Source organism: Salvelinus alpinus, chromosome 33, assembly GCF_045679555.1.
Source record: "Salvelinus alpinus chromosome 33, SLU_Salpinus.1, whole genome shotgun sequence".
Taxonomy (NCBI): Eukaryota; Metazoa; Chordata; class Actinopteri; order Salmoniformes; family Salmonidae; genus Salvelinus; species Salvelinus alpinus.
In genome coordinates this window covers 3779640-3803855 of record NC_092118.1, presented here as the reverse complement: position 1 = coordinate 3803855, position 24216 = coordinate 3779640, and the positions used below count along the sequence as shown (strand labels likewise).

Sequence of the window (24216 nt, the reverse complement as noted above, 5' to 3'; positions counted from 1 at the left end):
GGACTTAATGGGTGTGGAGGCGTGTGGATTGAAATCTAGCTCAACCACCGGGTACCATGGATACCTCTGCTTATTGTGACACCTTATTGTAACAGATAGTTGTGAATATCAAAATCAAATCAAATTGTATTGGTCACATACACGTGTTTAGACGATGTTATTGCGGGTGTAGCGAAATGCTTGTGTTTCTAGCTCCAACAGCGCAGTAATATCTAACAAATAATATCTAACAATTTCACAAGAACTACCCAATACACACAAATCTAAGTAAAGGAATGGAATAAGAACATATATACACTACCGGTCAAAAGTTTTAGAAAACCTACTCATTCAAGGGTTTTTCTTTATTTTTACTGTGTTCTACATTGTAGAATAATTGTGAAGGCATCAAAACTATGAAATAACACATGTAGTAACCAAAAAAGTGTTAAACAAATCAAAATACATTTTATATTTGAGATTCTTCAAATAGCCACCCTTCTCCTTGATGACAGATTTGCACACTCTTGGCATTCTCTCAACCAGCTTCACCTGGAATGCTTTTCCAACCGCCTTGAAGGAGTTCCCATGTATGCTGAGCACTTGTTGGCTGTTTTTCCTTCACTCTGTGGTCCAACTCATCCCAAACCATCTGAATTAGGTTGAGGTCGGGGGATTGTGGAGGCCAAGCCATCTGATACAGCACTACATCACTCTCCTTCTTGGTAATATAGCCCTGACACAGCCTGGAGGTATGTTGAGTCATTGTCCTGTTGATAAACAAATGATAGTCCCACTAAGCACAAAACAGATGGGATGGCGTATCGCTGCAGAATGCTGTGGTAGCAATGCTGGTTAAGTGTGCCTTGAATTCTAAATAAATCAAAGACAGTGTCACCAGCAAAGCACCCCCACATCATTTTTGGTTGGAACCAAAAATCTCCAATTTGGACCAAAGGACATATTTCCACCGGTCTAGTGCCCATTACTTGTGTTTCTTGGCCCAAGCAAGTCTCTTCTTATTATTGGTGTCTTTTAGTAGTGGTTTCTTTGCAGCAATTTGACCATGAAGGCCTGATTCACAAAGTCTCCTCTGAACAGTTGATGTTGAGATGTGTCTGTTACTTGAACTCTGTGAAGCCTTCATTTGGGCTGCAATTTCTGAGGTTGGTAACTATAATGAACTTGTCCTCTGCAGCAGAGGTAACTCTGGGTCTTCCAATCCTGTGGTGGTCCTTATGAGAGCAAGTTTCATCATAGTGCTTGATGGTTTTTGCGACTGCACTTGAAGAAACGTTCAAAGTTCTAGAAATGTTCCGTATTGACTGACCTTCATGTCTTAAAGTAATGATGGACTGTCGTTTCTCTTTGCTTATTTGAGCTTTTGTTGCCATAATATGGACTTGGTCTTTTACCATATAGGGCTATCTTCTGTATACCCCATACCTTTTCACAACACAACTAATTGTCTCAAACGTATTTAGAGGGAAAGAAATTCCACAAATGAACTTTTAAGAAGGCACACCTGTTATTTGAAATGCATTCCAGGTGACTACCTCATGAAGCTGGCTGAGAAAATGCCAAGAGTGTGCAAAGCTGAAATCAAGGCAACGGGTGGCTATTGTTCTACAATGTACAAAGTACTAAAAATAAAGAAAAACCCTTAAATGTGTAGGTGTCCCAAAACTTTTAACCGGTAATGTACATATAAATATATGGATGAGCAATGACAGTATAAATATATGAGATGAGTAATGTAAGATACAATTGAAGTCGGAAGTTTACATACACCTTAGCCAAAAACATTTAAACTCAGTTTTTTACAATTCCTGACATTTAATCCTCATAAAAATGCCCTGTCTTAGGTCAGGTAGGATCACCACTTAATTTTAAGAATGTGAAATGTCAGAATAATAGAAGAAGTTTACATACACTCAATTGGTATTTGGTAGCATTGCCTTTAAATTGTTTAACTTGGGTCAAACATTTCAGCTTGCCTTCCACAAGCTTCCCACAATAAGTTGGGTGAATTTTGGCCATTTTCAGCTCCTGACAGAGCTGGGGTAACTGAGTCAGGTTTGTATCCCTCCTTGCTTGCACAACTTTTTTCAGTTCTGCCCACATCATTTCTATAGGATTGAGGTCAGTGCTTTGTGATGGCCACTCCAAAACCTTGACTTTGTTGTCCTTAATTTAAACCATTTTGCCACAACTTTGGAAGTATGCCTGGGGTCAATGTCGATTTGGAAGATCCATTTGCGACCAAGCTTTAACCTCCTGACTGATGTCTTGAGATGTTGCTTCAATATATCCACATGATTTTCCTTTCTCATGATGCCATCTATTTTGTGAAGTGTACCAGTCCCTCCTGCAGCAAAGCACCCCCCACAACATGATGCTGCCACCCCTGTGCTTCAAGGTTGGGAAGGTGTTCTAAGGCTTGCAAGCCTCCCCCTTTTTCCTCCAAACATAACGATGGTCATCATGAACAAACAGTTCTACTTTTGTTTCATCAGACCAGAAAACATTTCTCCAAAAAGTATGATATTTGTCCCCATGTGCAGTTGCAAACCGTAGTCTGGCTTTTTGTATGGCGGTTTTGGAGCAGTGGCTTCTTCCTTGCTGAGCGGCCTTTCAGGTTATATCGATATAGGACTCGTTTTACTGTGGATATAGATACTTTTGTACCTTTTTCCTCCAGCATCTTCACAGGGTCATTTGCTGTTGTTCTGGGATTGTTTTGCACTTTTCACACCAAAGTACGTTCATCTCTAGGAGACAGAACGCATCTCCTTCCTGAGCAGTATGACGGTTGCGTGTTCCCATGGTGTTTATACTTGCGTATTATTGTTTGTACAGATGAACGTGGTACCTTCAGGCATTTGTAAATTGCTCCCAAGGATGAACCAGACTTGTGGAGGTCAAATGATTTCAATTAGGCTATCAGAAGCTTCTATAGCCATGACATCATTTTCTGGAATTTTCCAAGCTGTTTAATTAAAGGCACAGTCAACTTAGTGTATGTAAACTTCTGACCCACTGGAATTGTGATACAGTGAATTATAATCTGTCTGTACACAATTGTTGGAAAAATTACTTGTGTCATGCACAAAGTAGATGTTCTAACCGACTTGCCAAAACTATAGTTTGTTAAAAAAGCCAGACTATGTTTTGCAACTGCACATTGGGACAAAGTTCGTACTTTTTGGAGAAATGTGCTCTGGTCTGATGAAACAAAAATCGAACTGTTTGGCCATAATGACCATCTTTATGTTTGGAGGTAAAAGGGGGAAGCTTGCAAGACGAAGAACACCATCCCAACCTTGAAGCACAGGGGTGGCAGCATCATGTTGTGGGGGTGCTTTGCTGCAGGAGGGACTTGTGCACTTCACCAAATAGATGGCCTCATGAGGAATTGAAAATCATGTGGATATATTGAAGCAAAATCTCAAGACATCAGTCGGGAAGTTAAACATTGGTCGCAAATGGATCTTCCAAATCGACATTGACCGCAAGCATACTTCCAAAGTTGTGGCAAAATAGCTTAAGGACAACTAAGTCAAGGTATTGGAGTGACCATCACAAAGCCCTGACCTCAATCCTATAGAACATTTGTGGGCAGAAATGATAAAGCGCAAGGAGGCCTACAAACCTGACTCAGTTATACCAGCTCTGTCGGGAGGAATAGGCCAAAATTCACCCAATTATTGTGGGAAGCTTGTGGAAGGATACCTTACACATTTGACCCAAGTTAGCGTCCCACATATTCCATAGAAGTGAACGTCCCACTTGGCCAAAAGCCAGTAAAATTGCAGAGGGCCAGATTCAAATAAATTACTATAAAAATCAAACTTTCATGAAATCCCACATGAAAGATACCAAATTCAAGCTACACTTGTTGTGAATCCAGCCAACATGTCAGAATTCAAATAGGCTTTACGACGAAAGCACACCAAACAATTATGTTAGGTCAGAGCCAAGTCACAGAAAAACACAGCTATTTTTCCAGCCAAAGAGAGGAGTAACAAAAAGCAGAAATAAAGATAAAATGAATCACTAACCTTTGATGATCATCATCAGATGACACTCATAGGACTTCATGTTACACAATACATGTATGTTTTGTTTGGTAAAGTTCATATTTATATCCAGAAATCTGAGTTTAGGCAAGTTCATATTTATATCCAGAAATCTGAGTTTAGGTGGGACGCTACTGTATCACTTGGCCAAAAGCCAGAGAAAATGCAGAGCGCCGAATTCAAATAAATTACTATAAAAATCTAACTTTTATTAAATCACACATGAAAGATACCAAAGTAAAGCCAACGTGTCAGAATTTAAATAGGCTTTTCGGCGAAAGCAAACGATGCTATTATCTGAGGATAGCAACAGAGTAAACAAAGACAGAGAAGCATATTTCAACCCTGCAGGCGCGACACAAAACGCAGAAATAAAAATATAATTCATGCCTTACCTTTGACGAGCTTCTGTTGTTGGCACTCCAATATGTCCCATAAACATCGCAAATGGCCTTTTGTTCGATTATTTCTGTCGATATATATCCAAAATGTCCATTTATTTGGCGCGTTTGATCCAGAAAAACACTGGTTCCAACTTGTGCAACGTGACTACAAAATATCTCAAAAGTTACCTGTAAACTTTGCAAAAACATTTCAAACTACTTTTGTAATACAACTTTAGGTATTTTTTTACGTAAATAATCGATAAAATTGAAGACGGGATGATCTGTGTTCAATACAGGATTAAAACAAACTGTAGCTAGCTTTCTGGTCACGCGCCTCTAACAAACAGTACACTTCAAGTGACCCTCGTTCAAGATGGCCGTACTTCTTCATTACACAAAGGAAAAAAACCTCAAACAATTTCTAAAGACTGTTGACATCCAGTGGAAGCGGTAGGAACTGCAAGAAGGTCAATTAGAAATCTGGATTCCCAATGAAACCCATTGAAAAGAGAGTGACCTCAAAAAAAAAAAATCTGTATTGTTTGTCCTCGGGGTTTCGCCTGCTAAATAAGTTCTGTTATACTCACAGACATGATTCAAACAGTTTTAGAAACTTCCGAGTGTTTTCTATCCAAATCTACTAATAATATGCATATCTTATCTTCTGCGGATGAGTAGCTTCCAGTTGAATTTGGGTATGCTTTTCATCCAAATGTGGAAATGCTGCCCCCTATCCTAGAGAAGTTAAACAATTTAAAGGCAATGCTATAAAATACTAATTGAGGGTATGTAAACTTCTGACTCCCTGGGAATGTGATGAAAGAAATAAAAGCTGAAATATATCATTCTCTCTACTATTATTCTGACATTTTACATTCTTAAAATAAAGTGGTGATCCTAACTGACCTAAGACAGGGAATTTTTTACTAAGATTAAATGTCAGGAACTGTGAAAATGAAAAAAGTGTATGTAAACTTCTGACATCAACTGTATGTGATTCTCTTTGCTATGTTTATTTTACGGCCTAGTAAAGTTGTGTTTGCGAACTAAAACCTCCCTGTCTCTGTGTTAACCTCTGCACGCTCAACCCAACACCCCACGGTTTACCACAACATGCATCAGGTGCGTGTCTTAAAAATATCTCACCCCAGATATCTCCCTGCACTCACATGGTAGCAGGGAGATTTCTGAGGTCCGGATTGGATGCATGTAGAAACTGTCCCATTACGAATAATATCCTAGCGCCATTTATGAAATTAAGGACGTGTATCTGGAGCATGTCTACTTATATCTAATAAAATGTCTGATATCCGGAAATATACAGATAAAGATACCCCCTGATATTGACCCTTTTTGCCCAGTGCACGCACGCACACTGCAGAAGTCATGTGCTTTGACCTCTGCTATGTTGTACATGAATAAACACGTTGGTGGAACCGTTTGAAACTGTTATTAGTAGAATCAGATGGGATAGAATAAAAACCCCTCAACACCATACTGTGGCTCTCCAGGAACATGGCACTTGATAAATCTGTTGATTTGTCGTGTTTTTTTAGACGAGATATTACTTTGCTATTCACAGAAATTGTGCGTGCGTGTTTCTGTGTGTGTGTGTGAGACTTACGACAGTCCTGCTCGTCGGAGTCATCCTCACAGTCGTTGTCCCCGTCACACACCCAGGAGCGGCGGATACACTTCCCGTTGTCACAGTGGAAGTCCAGTGGAGAGCAGGTGGGCAGCACTACAGAGGAAAAGACCAGTCATTATCACAGCTGAAGCAAAATATGGGCATACACAAACACAAATGCATGATAGCGAGAACAAGGCCCCATGGACACAGCCAATACACTAGTATAAAAAACATTACGAACACCTGCTCTTTCCATGACAGACTGACCAGGTGAACTCTAGGATCCCTTATTGATGTCACTTGTTAAATCCACTTCAATCGGTGTACATGAAGGGAGGAGACAGGTTAAAGAAGGATTTTTAAGCATTGAGACAAATGAGACATGTATTGTGTATGTGTGCCAGTCTGAGGGTGAATGGGTAAGACTTACAGTTGAAGTCGGAGGTTTACATAAACCTTAGCCAAATACATTTAAACTCAGTTTTTCACAATTCCTGACATTTAATCCTCGTAAAAATTCCCTGTCTTAGATCAGTTAGGATCACCACTTTATTTTAAGAATGTGGAATGTCAGAATAATAAGTAGAGAGAATGATTTATTTCAGCTTTTATTTATTTCATCACATTCCCATTGGGTCAGAAATGTACTTTTTTTTTAAAAGGAAAAAATGGTCTAAGTCCACAACAATGTTTAAACCACATCAATGTGATTGGGTGGGCCTGTCAGGGCCTGGCTCCCCAGTGGGTGGGACTGTGTCCACCCAGGCCAATCTCATGTCTACGCCTCTGATGCAAACAGTGCATGATGGCAATTGCGCATCACAAATAGCCTACTAACCAACACTTCGGACTAAACTTTTTCAATACCTGGTTTGCATACCCATTGTTGCTTTAGTTAGCATTTACTGGCAGATATCATAAGTTGAAAGTCTTTCCTACCCTACTGGATACCAATGTCATTCTTCTGTGAGCTGCTCCATACCAAAACCAGTTGAGAGTTGCACACTCTTGCTGCCTGCAGATTATATTCCGCTGAAACTAGGCTATGTGTGCGGGCGCGCATGTGAATATACAGTTGAAGTCGGAAGTTTACATACACCTTAGCCAAATACATTTAAACTCAGTTTTTCACAATAATTGCTGACAGTTAATCCCAGTAAATATTCCCTGTTTTAGGTCAGCTAGGATCACCACTTTATTTGAAGAATGTGAAATGTCAGAATAATAGTAAAGAGAATGATTTATTTCAGCTTTAATTTCTTTCATCATATTCCCAGTTGGTCAGTAGTTGACATACACTCAATTAGCATTTGGTAGCAGTGCCTTTAAATTGTTTAATGTTTTGGGTAGCCTTCCACACGCTTCCCACAATAAGTTGGATGAATTTTGGCCCATACCTCCTGACAGAGCTTTGTGTAACTGAGTCAGGTTTGTAGGCCTCCTTGCTCGCACATGCTTTTTCAGTACTGCCCACAAATGTTTTATAGGATTGAGGCCAGGGCTTTGGGATGGCCACTCCAATACATTGACTTTGTTGTCCTTAAGCCATTTTGCCACAACTTTGGAAGTATGCTTGGGGTCATTGTCCATTTGGAAGACCCATTTGCAACCAAGCTTTAACTTCCTGACTGATGTCTTGAGATGTTGCTTCAATATATACACATAATTTTCCTTTCTCATAATGCTATCTATTTTGTGAAGTGTACCAGTCCCTCCTGCAGCAAAGCACCCCCCACAACATGATGCTGCCACCCCTGTGCTTCAAGGTTGGGAAGGTGTTCTAAGGCTTGCAAGCCTACCCCTTTTTCCTCCAAACATAACGATGGTCATCATGGCCAGTTATGTTCTATCAATCCAAGAGTACAACCAATTCAATATTTGTTTCATCAGACCAGAGGACATTTCTCCAAAAAGTATGATCTTTGTCCCCATGTGCAGTTGCAAACCATAGTCTGGCTTTTTTTATGGAGGTTTTGGAGCAGTGGCTTCTTCCTTGTTGAGCGGCCTTTCAGGTTATGTCGATATAGGACTTGTTTTACTTTGGATACAGATACTTTTGTACCTGTTTCCTCCAGCATCTTCACAAGGTCCTTTGCTGTTGTTCTGGGATTGATTTGAACTTTTCACACCAAAGTACCTTAATTCTAGGAGACAGAACACATCTCCTTCCTGAGCGGTATGACGGTTGCGTGGTCCCCTGGTGTTTATACTTGCGTACTATTGTTTGTACAGATGAACGTGGTACCTTCAGGCGTTTGGAAATTGCTCCTAAGGATGAATCAGACTTGTGGAAGTCTACCATTTTTTTTTGATTTATTTTGATTTTCCCATAATGTCAAGCATAGAGGCACAGAGTTTGAAGGTAGGCCTTGAAATACATCAACAGGTCCACCTCCAATTGACTCAAATTATGTCAATTAGCCTATCAGAAGCTTCTAAAGACATGACATCCTTTTTGGGAATTTTCCAAACTGTTTAAAGGCACAGTCAACTTAGTGTATGTAGACTTCTGACCCACTGGAATTGTGATACAGTGAGTTTTATAAGTTAAATAATCTCTCTGTAAACAATTGTTGGAAAAATGACTTGTGTCATGCACAAAGTAGATGTCCTAACCGACTTGCCAAAACTATAGTTTGTTAACAAGAAATTTGTGGAGTGGTTGAAAAACTAATTTTAATGACTCCAACCTAAGTGTCTGTAAACTTCCGACTTCCACTGTAAGTGCCTTGGAATGGGGTGTGGTAGTATGTGCCAGGCGCACCGGATTGTCAAGAACTGCAACGCTGCTGGTTTTTTCATGCTCAACAGTTTCCCGTGTGTATCAGGAATGGTCCTCCACACAAAAGGACATCCAGCCAACTTTACACAACGGTGGGAAGCATTGGCATCAACATAGGCCAGCATCCCTGTGGAATGCTTACAACACCTTGTAGCGTCCATGCCCCGAAGAATTGAGGGTGTTCTGAGGGCAAAATAGGGGGGTGCAACTCAATATTAGGAATGTGTTCCTAATGTTCGGTATAGTCAGTGTATATAGCAACACAATTAAAAGACAAAGAGACAGAATGAGAAAGAAAGGAAAGTACAGGAAAGAAGCAAAGACAAGGTCACGGCAGGGAAATACACTGGATGGAGGGGAGGTTGGTTATTTATTATCCTCCATATCCTACTCTGTGTGTCCATTTCCTGAGTCCAAAACTCAGCGCATTCCATATCCACTCTGAGTCCGCTGTACCCATCGCAGAATGACTGGCTCTTTGTCATCAACGTATAATTCAATTACTACAGGGAGAGGGGGAGGAAGAGGAAGAAGAAGCGGACGAGTTGTCTTTCTTGTGGGCCTTCAGGCCACTAATATATGATAGGAAGTATGAAATATTGACCGTCCAACATGGACTACATGAAAAATGCATGATGTCACTAAGTAAAGCAGCCCATGTGGCAGCCAGCTATGAAGTCTGAACTGACTGAGTGATTTATGAATGAATAATGTGTGTGTGTGTGTGTGTGTGTGTGTGTGTGTGTGTGTGTGTGTGTGTGTGTGTGTGTGTGTGTGTGTGTGTGTGTGTGTGTGTGACAGAGACACTAACGGGGAGGAAAGCCCCACTGACCCATATATCCTTGTATGGGTCCTGTATTATTGACACAGAGAGAGAGAGAAAGAAAGAGAGCGAGAGAAAGAGAGCAAAAGAGAGAAAAAGAGGGGAAAAGAAAGAGATAGAGTGAGAGAGAAAAAACTGAGAGAAACAGAAATCATACAACAGAGACATGGAAAGAAAGATACATGCAGTGAGAGAGTGAGAGAGATAGTGAAAGAGACATATTGGAGACAGAGGGATGATGCTGGGTTGTCATGAAGCAGCGCGTCACACAGTGATTAAAGACAGGCAGAGAAAGAGAGCGAGAGAGAGGTAGGCAGCATCAGAAGGAGAACAGACCCCACTCATATTTATCTCATATTGGGCTCCCGAGTGGCGCAGTGGTCTAAAGCACTGCATCTCAGTGCTAGAACTGTCACTACAGACCCTGGTTCGATTCCAGGCTGTATCACAACTGGCCGTGATTGGGAGTCCCATAGGGCGGTGCACAATTGGCCCAGCGTCGTCCTGGTTAGGGTATGGCCGGGGTAGGCCGTCATTGTAAATAAGAATTTGTTCTAAACTGACTTGCCTAGTTAAATAAAAATACAATAAATATAAAATATTTTCCTACATAAATGTATTCCCCAACATTGCCACCAGCTTTCATGTGATGGAATGAAGCCCAACGTCGTCATACACATAGGGTGCGTCTCAAATGGCTCCCTATATAATGCACTACTTTTGATCTAAGCCCTATGGGCCCTGGTCAAAATTTGTGCACTACATAGGGAATAGGGTGTCATTTGGGATGCAGGCCACTAACATCTTAGGCAACAGATCAATCACATGGGTTTAAAGTGGAACAAATTGAAAAATGAGAAGGTAGCAACACACTTTATGGTATTTAGTCAATAATCCATTTACCCTCTTTCCTCTTCTACCCAGAACCATCCCTTGTCTCTTCAGAATGATAGGATGAATAGTGGTCACATCTGTGCAGTGGTGGTAGTGGCAATTACAGTGAGTTTAATCAGTGACGTAGAGAACGAAACACAGTTCAGTCACAGTTCAGTGAAGAGTTACTGTAGAAGTAAAGAGCTAGTTAGTGTCTTAGCAAGAGTTTGTAGAACTTGATATTGGGACAGAACTTTTTTAGCCTCCATTAGTGGATTGGGTATAGGGTAATCTGATCCAAGATCTGTGTTTAGGGGCAACTTCTACCATGAGATTCTGTGCATTAGCAGTCTAGCACAGTCTTTGAGCTAGCACCGAACACTGAATTCTCTTTTCAAAGTTTTCAATGTAACATCTTTGAATAATTCAACTGATCTGGGTGACAGAGAGCGCAGTGTGAATACACACGTATGCAGGCAGGACACCCACAAGCACAAGTTAAACAAAGAAATGCCGCCTTAAGGTAAAAAAACATTTCTGCTCACACAAACATACACGCACATGATCAATAACACACAAACACAGTTATAGTGGAGGCTAAATGCACGCAAACTGTGCTTACTCAATTTTCAAATTTTCCATGAACGTTTACCCACCGTTTGCAGAAATAAGGCTTGAAAGTATATAGAGTGTTACTTTACTCTCCGCGGACGACAATCAACGATTACCCACCTATTTTTTACCACTACATTACTGCACACACACACGAGCAGCTGAGAAATCTAACACACACACACACACACACACACACACACACACACACACACACACACACACACACACACACACACACACACACACACACACACACACACACACACACACACACACACAGTGCATGTCTTGGTTGTGGTATCAGGTGGATGAGTTGGGAGATGATGAGGTCTAATGCTTTGATGCCTACTCAGCTCAGCTCCTTTCATCCCACTGCATTCCAAGCGTGCGCACACACAAGCACACATGCACACAAATCCACCTTTGCTCATCTCTCTCCATGGTCCAAGAAGCTAAATGTGCTTCAACTTCACCATCTCTCCCAGTGTGTGTGTGAGTGTAACCCACACACTGACTTTGCGTTTCCCAAGGCTATTCCTGGCAGAGCCACAGGATTCCAACTCACATTCCAACCAGTGTTCCCACACACCTGCCATTCCCATCACCATTATGCGCACACATGTGCAAACACACTGGCCACTTGGTTTATGGTGTGTGTGCGTGTGAGAGAGAGCGAGAGAGAGAGAAATAATGTAGATAAAGAGGAAAGGTGTGTACAAGAGTCTCTCTTTCTCTTTCCTAAGGAAGAGGGGGCCATTTTATGGAGATGAATGTGTGAGGTTTAAAGTGGCTCCAAGGAACAAAGTTAATGGGCTCTCCTTTGCTGGAACAGAGCTACATCAAGTACCCCTAATGGGACCAATATACTGTAAGTGCCTAAAAGAAAATGTGGCTGTAACTGCCATACTATTTACCTATACCTATTTTATGTATGGAGAGAACATAATTGACTTTGTATATTGGCGAATGTAATGGACACTTACACACATGGCACATCTGTAACATTAACTCACTCTAGCAGAGGTTTATAGGTCATCTATGGTTGCTGGCTCATCTCAGAACTTTCAGCATACCTGCAGGGACAGTTTCTTTGCCTCCGACTTGCTCCCTCTCTTCCTCAAACAAGCTCTCTCAGTGAAGTAGGCATACTTCGTATTCATACCACAAAAGATATAAATGAGCTCCCCACAATGAATTTCAATAGATCCTGCAACCATGGAGAGGTAAATACCTGTCTATTTATGGAAAAATTGCCCTGATTAACTCCTTAGTCGTATCTCAGTTTACTCACTTACTTATGGCGCTGCCTACTCCTGATGATTTGTTTTTCAAATCATATGAGCAAAAAATGTTTGGCTTTATCTGGGATGCTAAACCAGAAAAAATAAAGCGTGCCTGTCTATATAATGAATATGAATTGGGTGGGTTGAGATTATTAAATATAAAACCACTAAACCTCTCTCGAAAAGCTTAAATTATTCAAAAGTTTTACTTGAACCCTAAATGGTTCTCAAGTAGATTACGAAGGAAAGCTCATCCATTGTTTGAAAATGTCATTTTTTCCATGTCTCGTTTTCGAATAATTGAAAATTATGCTTTTTTCAAATTCTCACTTTTTCAAACAAGCATTGCAGAGCTGGCTACAATTTCAATTTCCTCCCCCTGAAAAGATAGAACAAATATTACAACAAATATTATGGCTGAACTCAAATGTGCTGGTTGATAAAATACCTGTATTTATGGGAAAGATGATTGAAAAGGGTATTTTGTTCTTAAATTATATTGTAAATTGGAATTGTAGATCAGAATTGTATGGGAAGGTCTGCTCAATCCAAGAGTACAACCAATTGATTACAGCATTACCCCAAAAATGGAGGGGGCAGCTGGCAGCGGGAGGAGGTAGGGAACTGGTCTGTCTGCCCAATATAAAGGATCAAAACTGGCAGAGGAATAAAAATAGCATAAATAGGAAAGTATACCAGTTTCATTTGAGGACCAGGATGTTGACAGCTGTGCCATACAAATTGCAAAATATTTGGGAAGAGATTCTGATGTACCGATTACATGGTACAAATGCCGACCTAACCCTACTGTAGGAGTATATAAAAATAAGTCCCCCCAAGTTAACATTAAAAAGGGTAAAAATGTAATGCCTTCCCTCCCCGCAGCAGACAAATGCCAACCTAAACCTACTGTATATAAAACGAAGCAAGATTCAAGAGTTCGTGCTTTCAGCTAAAATTATTATATAGAATTCTTGCCACCAACAAAATATTGAATATTTGGGGCATTCAATCATCGAAGCTCTGCAGATTTTGTTGTGAGGATAGAGAATCAATAGACCATTTATTTTGGTATTGCCATCAGGTAGCCTGTTTCTGGCCTCAGGTTCAGGAATGCTGAAAACGCACAACACTGATCTAAAATTGACCCTAGAAATAGTACTGTTGGGAGATCTGGAGAGACCGGGTCAGTCAATTACTAATATACTAATGCTCTTAGTAAAAGTATTTATCTTCAACTTGCAATCTGTGGATTCTATTCGTTTAGATAGATTGAAATTGTATGTTAAACATCACAGCATAGTTGAAAGATATATGGTGTGTAGAAATCCGAAAGGGGTGGCTAGCAGAGATAGGTGGGATGGGCTGAGGGAAGCTGAGGGTTGGGATGTGGAATTGGAGACACGTGGGAGTGGAGTTGTTGGGTGGGGGATATAATGATGGTCAAAGATAAAAGTCAAAAAAATTAAGTCAAAATAAAACATAACAAAAAGTATGTTTGAATGACACTGAGGGGCAGTGTTTTTATAGCTAATGCCGGTTTGCCTGAGGCTAATGCCGGTTTGCCTGAGGCTAATGGCGGTTTGCCTGAGGTTTACACACACAGGTAAATAGTGCCATACATGCACTCAAACATATTCAGTTGGCCTTCCTGTTATGATTTTTGTTGTCTTTGTGTTTTTTTCCATTGTTGTTTTCTGTTTTCCTTTGTCTTTTTTCTTTTTTGTTCATTTTGTTGTTTGTGCATTGGGGGGGAGTTCTTGGAAGTTGGGAATGGAATAATCTTTTGTAATTATTATTATTTATTTTTTAATCTTGGGGGGGGGGACTGTTGGGGAGTCTTGAATGGTTGAGGGGCAGCTCTTGGGCAACTGTGGGGGGGATCTTGTAGGGCTGGCGGTTGGGAGCTTGGGCCGGTGGCTGATGGATTGCTGGTTCAGATCCCTGTTTTTTGACCTTGTGGGAGATCTGTCGACGTGCCCTTGAGAAGGGCATTGACCCTGGTTGCTTCTGTGTGTCGCTCTGGATTGGAGTCTGTTAGATGACTAATGTGATATAGTTGTTGAGTGGCTTCACTGCAAGTATATTGTAAACATTCAATAAAAAAATGTAAAATGTAAACTCCCCCTCTCGCTTTCTCTGTCTCACACACATACAAGCTCTCTCTCTCCAACTCTCTTACTCTCCTTTTTGATAACCATTTCTCTCTCTCTTGCGCTCTCTTTCTCACTCTCTCTCTCATACACACAGACACGCACACACAAACCCCCCCTCTATCTCTCGTTTTGTGTTTTCCTTTCATAACCTATACCGACAGAGGTGGCTTATCTGATTCTTGGCATGGCTCCGACCCAGCACATCATTTCATACCATCCGCAGAGAGCAGTGGTGCAGCAAATATAGTTTGTCTTGGCAACAGAGGCAGCTGTGGGGCCCATCAGATAGGCTCTTTCTTGGCCTCCTCGACCCCATTACGGTAAATAAGCCAACAATGCTATCGAGCCGACATGCTCAATACGCTTTGAAGTAGCACAGTGTGATTGAAGTGCTACTAGAATGGAGACCCATGAGGAGTGTGGGTACTTGTGTGTACACCTAAACTGAGTGTATAAAACATTAAGAACACCTGCTCTTTCAATGACATAGACTAACCAGGTGAATCTAGATGAAAGCTATGATCCCTTACTGATGACACCTGTTAATCCAATTCAATCAGTGTAGATGAAGGGGAGGTTAACCTCTCTTGGGTAGGGGGCAGTATTTTCACCTCCGGATGAAAAGCGTGGCCAAAGTAAACTGCCTGTTACTCAGGCCCAGAAGCTAGGATATGCATATACTTGGTAGATTTGGATAGAAAACACTCTAACAGTTAAAATAATGTCTATGAGTATAACATAACTAATATGGCAGGCGAAACCCCGAGGACAAACCATCCAGGGAAAAATACATTTGAGGTCATAGGATTTTCCATTTGTTTTCTATGGGATACCCTTATTATTAGGAACCTGGTTGCAGTTCCTATGGCTTCCACTAGATGTCAACAGTCTTTAGAAATTGTTCGATGTTTTTCTTTTGAGAAATGAAGAAGTAGTGTTTGGACCAAGTTTACAGGTAACTTATTAGATACTTTGTAGGCATGTTGGGTGAGTTGAAACCGGTGTATTTCTGAATCAAACTTGCCAAATAAACGGACATTTTTGGGACATAAAGAAGGACATTATCGACCAAAAGGACCATTTGTGATGTTTCTGGGACATTTTGGAGTGCCAACAGAAGAAGATCTTCAAAGGCATGAATTAAATCGCTATTTCTGACTTCTGTGGGGCACCTGCCTGGTTGAAATATGATTGTGTTTGTAAGCGGGGCGCTTTCCTCAGATAATTGCATGGTTCACTTTCGCCGTAAAGCCTTTTTGAAATCTGACACAGCGGCTGGATTAACAAGAAATTAAGCTTTATTTTGATGTATAACACATATATTTTCAAGAATGTTAATTCTTGTCACTACAGGGGGTGCTGTTTCAACTTTGTAAAATATCGTCCCCAAATTAAACTGCCTCGTACTCAATTCTTGCTCGTACAATATGCATATTATTATTACTATTGGATAGAAAACACTCTCTAGTTTCTAAAACCGTTTGAATTATATCTGTGAGTTAAACAGAACTCGAGTTGGAGCAATTTTCCTGTGAAGAAGTGAGAAGTCTGAAATCATGCAGGCTGTTCTGAGGTCGGTTTATTAATTTGCCTGTCTTCTATTGGTTGAGATGCACTGCATACGCCTTCCCCTGGATGTCAGCAAATAGTGAGAATTGGAATGGAGTTGCTAGGCAGATCTGAGGCCTTATAAATAGGCTCGGAACGTGATGTCCTCTCTTTCCTTCGTTCGCCATGACGCAAGGCAGACCTCAGGAATGGCGTTCTAGAAAGCTCCCGTTATAGCCCTTAGATATATTCGGCTCTGATTTTATTCGATATAGGTGTTAGTGTTAGAAACATCATAACGTAGTTATTTTAAACCGAGTTATTTCAGTTTATGTGAGTATATTGCGATTTTCGAAATTTTCTTTGTGCTGCGCAATAGTGAGTTGGGCACGTCTTCGCCACATGGCTAATGTTTACAGCTAATTCCAAAGTTGAAGGCGACAATCTACAACCGAGCAACGATTCTTTTGGACAAAGGACAACTTGCCCAAGATGCTGATGGAAGTTCATCAAAAAGTAAGAACTATTTATGATGTTAATTCGTTGTTCTGTGGAAAAATTTAAAATGATTATTCCTCCATTCATTTCGGTGGGGTCTCGCTATAACGCATGTCGCAGTAACGTTAATTTAAAAATCTAACACAGCGGTTGCATTAAGAACTAATATATCTTTCATTTGCTGTCCAAACTGTATTTTTTAGTCAAGTTTATGATTATTTATTGATTAGATTAGGTGCCTCTCCAAGATGGCGCCGGCCAGATTGCCTGAAATGTTGCTACTAATCACATTGTATAACCACGATTTGTGCTGCTAAATATGCACATTTTCGAACAAAACCTATATGCATTGTGTAATATGATGTTACAGGACTGTCATCTGATGAAGTATATCAAGGTTAGTCAAAAATTATATATCTTTTGCTGGATTGTTACGATCGCTAACCTTTGCTGCTGGTAAATTGCTTGTGTTTCTGGCTATTGTGGTAAGCTAATATAATGCTATATTGTGTTTTCGCTGTAAAACACTTAAAAAATCTGTATATTGGCTGGATTCACAAGATGTTGGGCTTTCATTTGCTGTACGCTGTGTATTTTTCAGAAAAGTTTTATGATGAGTATTTAGGTATTTGACGTTGGTCTCAATAATTATTCTGGCTGCCTCAGCGCTATTTCAGATTGCAGCTGCAATGTAGAACTGTGATTTATACCTGAAATATGCACATTTCTCTAACAAAACATATGCTATACAATAAATATGTTATCAGACTGTCATCTGATGAGGTTGTTTCTTGGTTAGTGACTATTTATATCTTTATTTGGTCGAATTAGTGATGGCTACCTATGCAGGAAAAAAATGGTGGGAAAAAAAAGTTGTGTCTTTTGCTATGGTGGTTAGCTAATAGAAATACATATTGTGTCTTCCCTGTAAAACATTTAAAAAATCGGAAATGATGGCTGGATTCACAAGATCTGTATCTTTCATTTGGTGTCTTGGACTTTGGACCCGGATCCGGGTTTGTGACTCGTTAGAGGTTAAATATTTGACTTTAGTATTTTTGAATTTAGCGCTCTGCAATTTCAGCGGATGTTGGCCAGGTGGGACGCTACCGTCCCGTACCGTGAAATATAATGTCCCAAAGTCCATTTATTGCATGTTACAACTCTGAGGCAGACTCCATAAGGCCCACACAGGCATTCCAATCCCCAACACTAAAGGAAAAAGGATTCGTCTGCTGCCTTAAAATTCACGAAGGTTGTGAGGTGTCATAAAAAACCCATCAACCCCATATTCAGGAGAGAGCTCTGTAGAGTTGATCCACGGTAACCTGATACTCACAGGCCAGTTATGACATACCCTTCGTTTTGTTACAGGTGACAGTTTTGATACTGTATCCTGTAACTGTCACACCCTGATCTGTTTCACCTGTCCTTGTGCTCGTCTCTACCCCCTCCAGGTGTCGCCCATCTTTCCCATTATCCCCTGTGTATTTATACCTGTGTTTTCTGTCTGTCTGTGCCAGTTCGTCTTGTTTGCCATGTCAACCAGCATTTTTCTCTTAGCTCCTGTTTTTCCCAGTCTCTGTTTTTCTTGTCCTCCTGGTTCAGACCCTTGCCTGTCCTGACTCTGAGCCCGCCTGCCTGACCACTCTGCCTGCCCCTGACCTCGAGCCTGCCTGCCGCCCTGTACCGTCTTGGACTCTGGCCTGGATATGAACTCCTGCCTGTCCCCGGCCTGCCTTTTGCCTACCCCTTGGACTATAATAAATATCAGAGCTCAAACCATCTGCCTCCTGTGTCTGCATCCGGGTCTCGCCTTGTGTCGTTATAGTATCAAAAGGTTGGCTGAACTTTGCTAAAGAAAGGTAGATCTCTACATTACTCCCTTTTTGGCCCTACTTCCATAAACTTGCATCTTATCTAACGTTGCTGTTGAAGTATAGACACCTGAGTTGCCTAACCTGTTCACAGGATTGGTTAACTCTTCAGGTTCCTACGGTCTCCCCCGAGGTAGGTAAATTTGCTTTTAGCTTAAATACACCGTATTGCTGGAACAAAATTTGATGTTATGTTCAGGGAATTTAAAGTATTGATTGGGGACTTATTTGAGGAGGAATGTAACTGTTTTCCTGGGTGATTTGTGATGTTTTATGTTTGCTTCCAATGACTGTGTATTTGTAATTTAATATATATATACATACATACACATTTATGTAAGTGTCTGCCTTCACTTGTGGCCGTTGTGCTCTTGGGCTGAATATAATCATTAAAATTCCCTTCCAATCGTCATGCTCCGAAGAATGGCTCTCTCAGATATCTAAATTCTTATTAAACAATGCCCATCACGTGATCGGGTCCTTCTCACAGGCCTCGCAGGTCCGAAGTACAAGTGAAGACAGACACATCGGGGATGTAACGACATGAGTCCCTAATCGAATTCCGAGGCGCACTTTGAAGATGTCAGAAGAACTGTCCACATTTTCTTTTCCTCAGCCAACAAGATGAGTAATGAACAGCAGAATCACTAGCTAATGTCAATATACTATCCCCCATTGTAGAAAAGTGTACCTATTCTATTTGTCAGTTTGTTGTTCTGTGCAAGAAATAAATATTACAAACAGACTCTGGGTACAGTTGTGCGATGATAGATCCCAAATTCATACAACCACTAGCCTACAAAAAATACAAATGAGGCTGATGCAACTGATAAGATGGTTTAGCTTAATATGTTGCTAAACTATTTCTTCCCATTATATTGGCAGCAATGCTCACACGACAGTAGGCCATGGACACAAATGTTTCTAAATGCAATTAGCAGAAAAACACAGTTCTCAAAAGCGCACCACACAAATGCGAGCGGTTTCATGTGAGAGATGAAAATATCCCGTAGAAATTTTGAAAGAGGGGAGATCTAAAAATGCAACAACTAGCATGGGTTGCTAATATGACTGTTGTGCCTTTGGCTACTGGTCAATGAAAGAAAGCTGATTTGAAAGCCTGAGAAACATGAGAGAAATGCTGGAAGTGGCATAAGAATCATGATTATTTGCATCAATCCAGTGGCTACTTGTTTTGAAAACTCCATCACAAGTGCGCTACTGAAACACCACTAGCCAAACACAACAGTCTGATTGGTGCACACCTGAATTAAAGGGTTACTACACCAAAAATATTAATTTCTCAGATTTTTTGAAAAACAACAAAACAACAGAGTGAAGGAAAAGTAGCAAACAAGTGCTCAGCATATGTGGGAACTCCTTCAAGACTGTTGGAAAAGCATTCCAGGTGAAGCTGGTTGAGAGAATGCCAAGAGTGTGCAATCTGTCATCAAGGCATAGGGTGGTTACTTTGAAGAATCTCAAATATAAAATATATTTTCATTTCAACACTTTTTTGGTTACTACATGATTCCATATGTGCTATTTCATAGTTTGATGTCTTCACTATTATTCTACAACGTAGAAAACCTTTGACTGGTACTGTAATTATTGGCATGTCATGGCATCTCTCTCTCCAGATGAAATCTCGCGTCTTGTGACGGCCGGCCGCCCAACAACCTGCCCGCTTGACCCTATCCCCTCCTCTCTTCTCCAGACCATTTCCGGAGACCTTCTCCCTTACCTCACCTCGCTCATCAACTCATCCTTGACCGCTGGCTACGTCCCTTCCGTCTTCAAGAGAGCGAGAGTTGCACCCCTTCTGAAAAAACCTACACTCGATCCCTCCGATGTCAACAACTACAGACCAGTATCCCTTCTTTCTTTTCTCTCCAAAACTCTTGAACGTGCCGTCCTTGGCCAGCTCTCCTGCTATCTCTCTCAGAATGACCTTCTTGATCCAAATCAGTCAGGTTTCAAGACTAGTCATTCAACTGAGACTGCTCTTCTCTGTGTCACGGAGGCGCTCCGCACTGCTAAAGCTAACTCTCTCTCCTCTGCTCTCATCCTTCTAGACCTATCGGCTGCCTTTGATACTGTGAACCATCAGATCCTCCTCTCCACCCTCTCCGAGCTGGGCATCTCCGGCGCGGCCCACGCTTGGATTGCGTCCTACCTGACAGGTCGCTCCTACCAGGTGGCGTGGCGAGAATCTGTCTCCGCACCACGTGCTCTCACCACTGGTGTCCCCCAGGGCTCTGTTCTAGGCCCTCTCCTATTCTCGCTATACACCAAGTCACTTGGCTCTGTCATATCCTCACATGGTCTCTCCTATCATTGCTATGCAGACGACACACAATTAATCTTCTCCTTTCCCCCCTCTGATAACCAGGTGGTGAATCGCATCTCTGCATGTCTGGTAGACATATCAGTGTGGATGACGGATCACCACCTCAAGCTGAACCTCGGCAAGACGGAGCTGCTCTTCCTCCCGGGGAAGGACTGCCCGTTCCATGATCTCGCCATCACGGTTGACAACTCCATTGTGTCCTCCTCCCAGAGTGCTAAGAACCTTGGCGTGATCCTGGACAACACCCTGTCGTTCTCAACTAACATCAAGGCGGTGACCCGTTCCTGTAGGTTCATGCTCTACAACATTCGCAGAGTACGACCCTGCCTCACGCAGGAAGCGGCGCAGGTCCTAATCCAGGCACTTGTCATCTCCCGTCTGGATTACTGCAACTCGCTGTTGGCTGGGCTCCCTGCCTGTGCCATTAAACCCCTACAACTCATCCAGAACGCCGCAGCCCGTCTGGTGTTCAACTTTCCCAAGTTCTCTCACGTCACCCCGCTCCTCCGCTCTCTCCACTGGCTTCCAGTTGAAGCTCGCATCCGCTACAAGACCATGGTGCTTGCCTACGGAGCTGTGAGGGGAACGGCACCTCCGTACCTTCAGGCTCTGATCAGGCCCTACACCCAAACAAGGGCACTGCGTTCATCCACCTCTGGCCTGCTCGCCTCCCTACCTCTGAGGAAGTACAGTTCCCGCTCAGCCCAGTCAAAACTGTTCGCTGCTCTGGCACCCCAATGGTGGAACAAACTCCCTCACGACGCCAGGTCAGCGGAGTCAATCACCACCTTCCGGAGACACCTGAAACCCCACCTCTTTAAGGAATACCTAGGATAGGATAAAGTAATCCTTCTAACCCCCCCCCTTAAAAGAGTTAGATGCACTATTGTAAAGTGGTTGTTCCACTGGATATCATAAGGTGAATGCACCAATTTGTAAGTCGCTCTGGATAAGAGCGTCTGCTAAATGACTTAAATGTAAATGCATGTCCAGAAACAACCCATAGCCCTTACTTCCTTGGGCAATTCATATGGATAATGGGAAAATGTAAGCAATGTGGTTGTAGCATTTTAGTTGGATTTTTTAATGCATTATTTCCATATTGCGTATATACCCATCTATTTAATTCATATCTACACATGCCTAGGAGTTGTTTCTGGACAGGGACATATCTTACCCTATATGTTTGTGAAAGACAAACTTCAGTACCTACTTTATTAGGGTGAGTTTGGAACGCTACAGATACAGTGGTTACTCTTTTAAATGTTGCTAGTTTATGCCATAGGACTTCGAGGTAATTTGTGGTTTAGTACGGTACCCTGCGTCACCACTTCATTGCTCCAGACCAGCGCAAGGGGGAGTTAGAGCAATGATTATGCTTTTGAGTCCTACTGTGTCTCTAAATGACAATGAATTGGCGACATAAACCTACATAGAAACTGATAATTGTGCAAGACTTCAGTATTACTTATTAAAAGGTTTTTATTATTTATTTTGTTGGGATTATTTTGCTCTTACTTGAGTACTGTAGGCCACTCCCGACCAGTCACACTGTAGAGCGCCTGAGTGGTGGTCTAAGACAATCCATAGCAGTACAAGCTGTGTTGCTACAGATGCTGGTTCAATACCCATGCCAGACTGGGAGACCCAGTCTGTAGGTTTTTGGTTTTTCTCCCTCTAAAAACAGAAATAAATAATTCTAAATAACAAACTGGCTTTATTTACAAATTAGTAACAATGTCTCACCCCATGTTCAAGAATGGCCTTTTTCTCGCTCATTTTATGTTATTTGAGAACCAAATAATCTCCAAAATATTTTGTGTTCATAGTGCCAGTCTACTACATGTTCATGTTTAAAACAATGTAACCAATAATGGCATCTTTATACTTCCATTAATAAAATAATGATAAAAATACTCCCTCAAAATGCCGATGTTTATTTAGTGATGGATCCATTACGAATTTAAATGGGAATAAATAACACTGAATTACAGAAATATCCTCCAATCCTCTATATGTAATTATTGGAAGAGAGTCACGTCATATTTTTCGATATACGGTAGACCTACCGTAGGCGACATGAGTCTTACTAGTGTTGAGTAATGTGCTGTTAAAAGTGGTGCAGGTCTTATTTATTTAAAGAGCATATTGAAGTTAGAAACAATAGGATTTTAAGCAATAGCCTACAACTATTTTAGCACCGTTTCGGGCTGCTCTGAGACAAGCATGGAGACTGGTCTTGATAAATCAATGAGATTTTCATTTTCACTGATTCTCCGTTTGGGTATTGGTTAGACTAGAATTAGAAAATTAGGGTGTAGAAATGTTATGCTCTTAGTGTAACATTTATTTACCTAGGGTAGTCAGTTAAGAACTAATTATTATTTACAAGGACAGCCTACTCCTTCCTCCCCGTCGAGGAATTGAACCCCGGTCTCCCGTATGCACGCATTCTCTAGTACAGACATTATTGAAGGTTACAAATGGTTCTCAAAGATGGCCTCTGGTGGTCAAACTAGCACTAACTAGCATTAATGGTACCAGTGGTTCACACTTAAAAAACGTTGCAGTACGCTGCAACTTTAAAAAGGAGGAACTCCTGTATGCATTGTCAGAAACGGGGCACATAGATTCAGTGTTGGATAGGAGTAAACTTATGCTAGAACTGTGGTTATGGGCAGCTTTACCTCAAGCCAGCCTTACAAAGTGATCACAATGAGCGATTTGGCTGGGATCAGACAGGACTAATGGATTGAAGAGGGCTAATTGAAAAGGCTAATGTCTACTGCCTGCTTACATGTGTCTGCTTAAATTATATCAGTACCAGCGATCAATAGGTAGCGATCAGATAAACACAGAATCTACTGGCCCGGGATCAATAATTCTTAGTGCCTGGGGCAAGGCATCACCAATTACTTCCCTCCTACCTTTGATCGCACCCCTCCTTCCCCTTCCTTACTGGGAAAGAAGTGGACAGATGAGAAGAAACGTGCACAAGCACACGCCTGTATGCATTCTCACACACGCACATACAGTTGAAGTCGGAAGTTCACATACACCTTAGCCAAATACATTTAAACTCAGTTTTTCACAATTCCTGACATTTAATCCCAGTAAAAAATCCCTGTTTTAGGTCAGTTAGGATAACCACTTATTTAAAGAATGTGAAATGTCAGAATAATAGTAGAGAGAAGGATTTATTTCAGCTTTTATTTCTTTCATCACATTCCCAGTGGGTCAGAATTGTACATACACTCAATTAGTATTTCGTAGCATTGCCTTTAAATTGTTTAACGTGGGTCAAACATTCCGGGTAGCCTTCCACAAGCTTCCCACA

At 41.4% G+C, this 24216-nt stretch overlaps 1 protein-coding gene across 4 annotated transcripts in view; it reads right to left on the bottom strand.

Moving 5' to 3' along the window:
- LOC139563319 (low-density lipoprotein receptor-related protein 4-like) overlaps nt 1-24216 on the bottom strand; it is a 205161-nt gene that overhangs the window by 56426 nt on the left and 124519 nt on the right. For all 4 annotated transcript variants that reach the window (XM_071381926.1, XM_071381927.1, XM_071381928.1 and 1 more), the window contains one exon: nt 6069-6185. In XM_071381926.1, coding sequence (XP_071238027.1) covers nt 6069-6185 — 117 coding nt within the window. The remainder of the gene's footprint in view (nt 1-6068; nt 6186-24216) is intronic.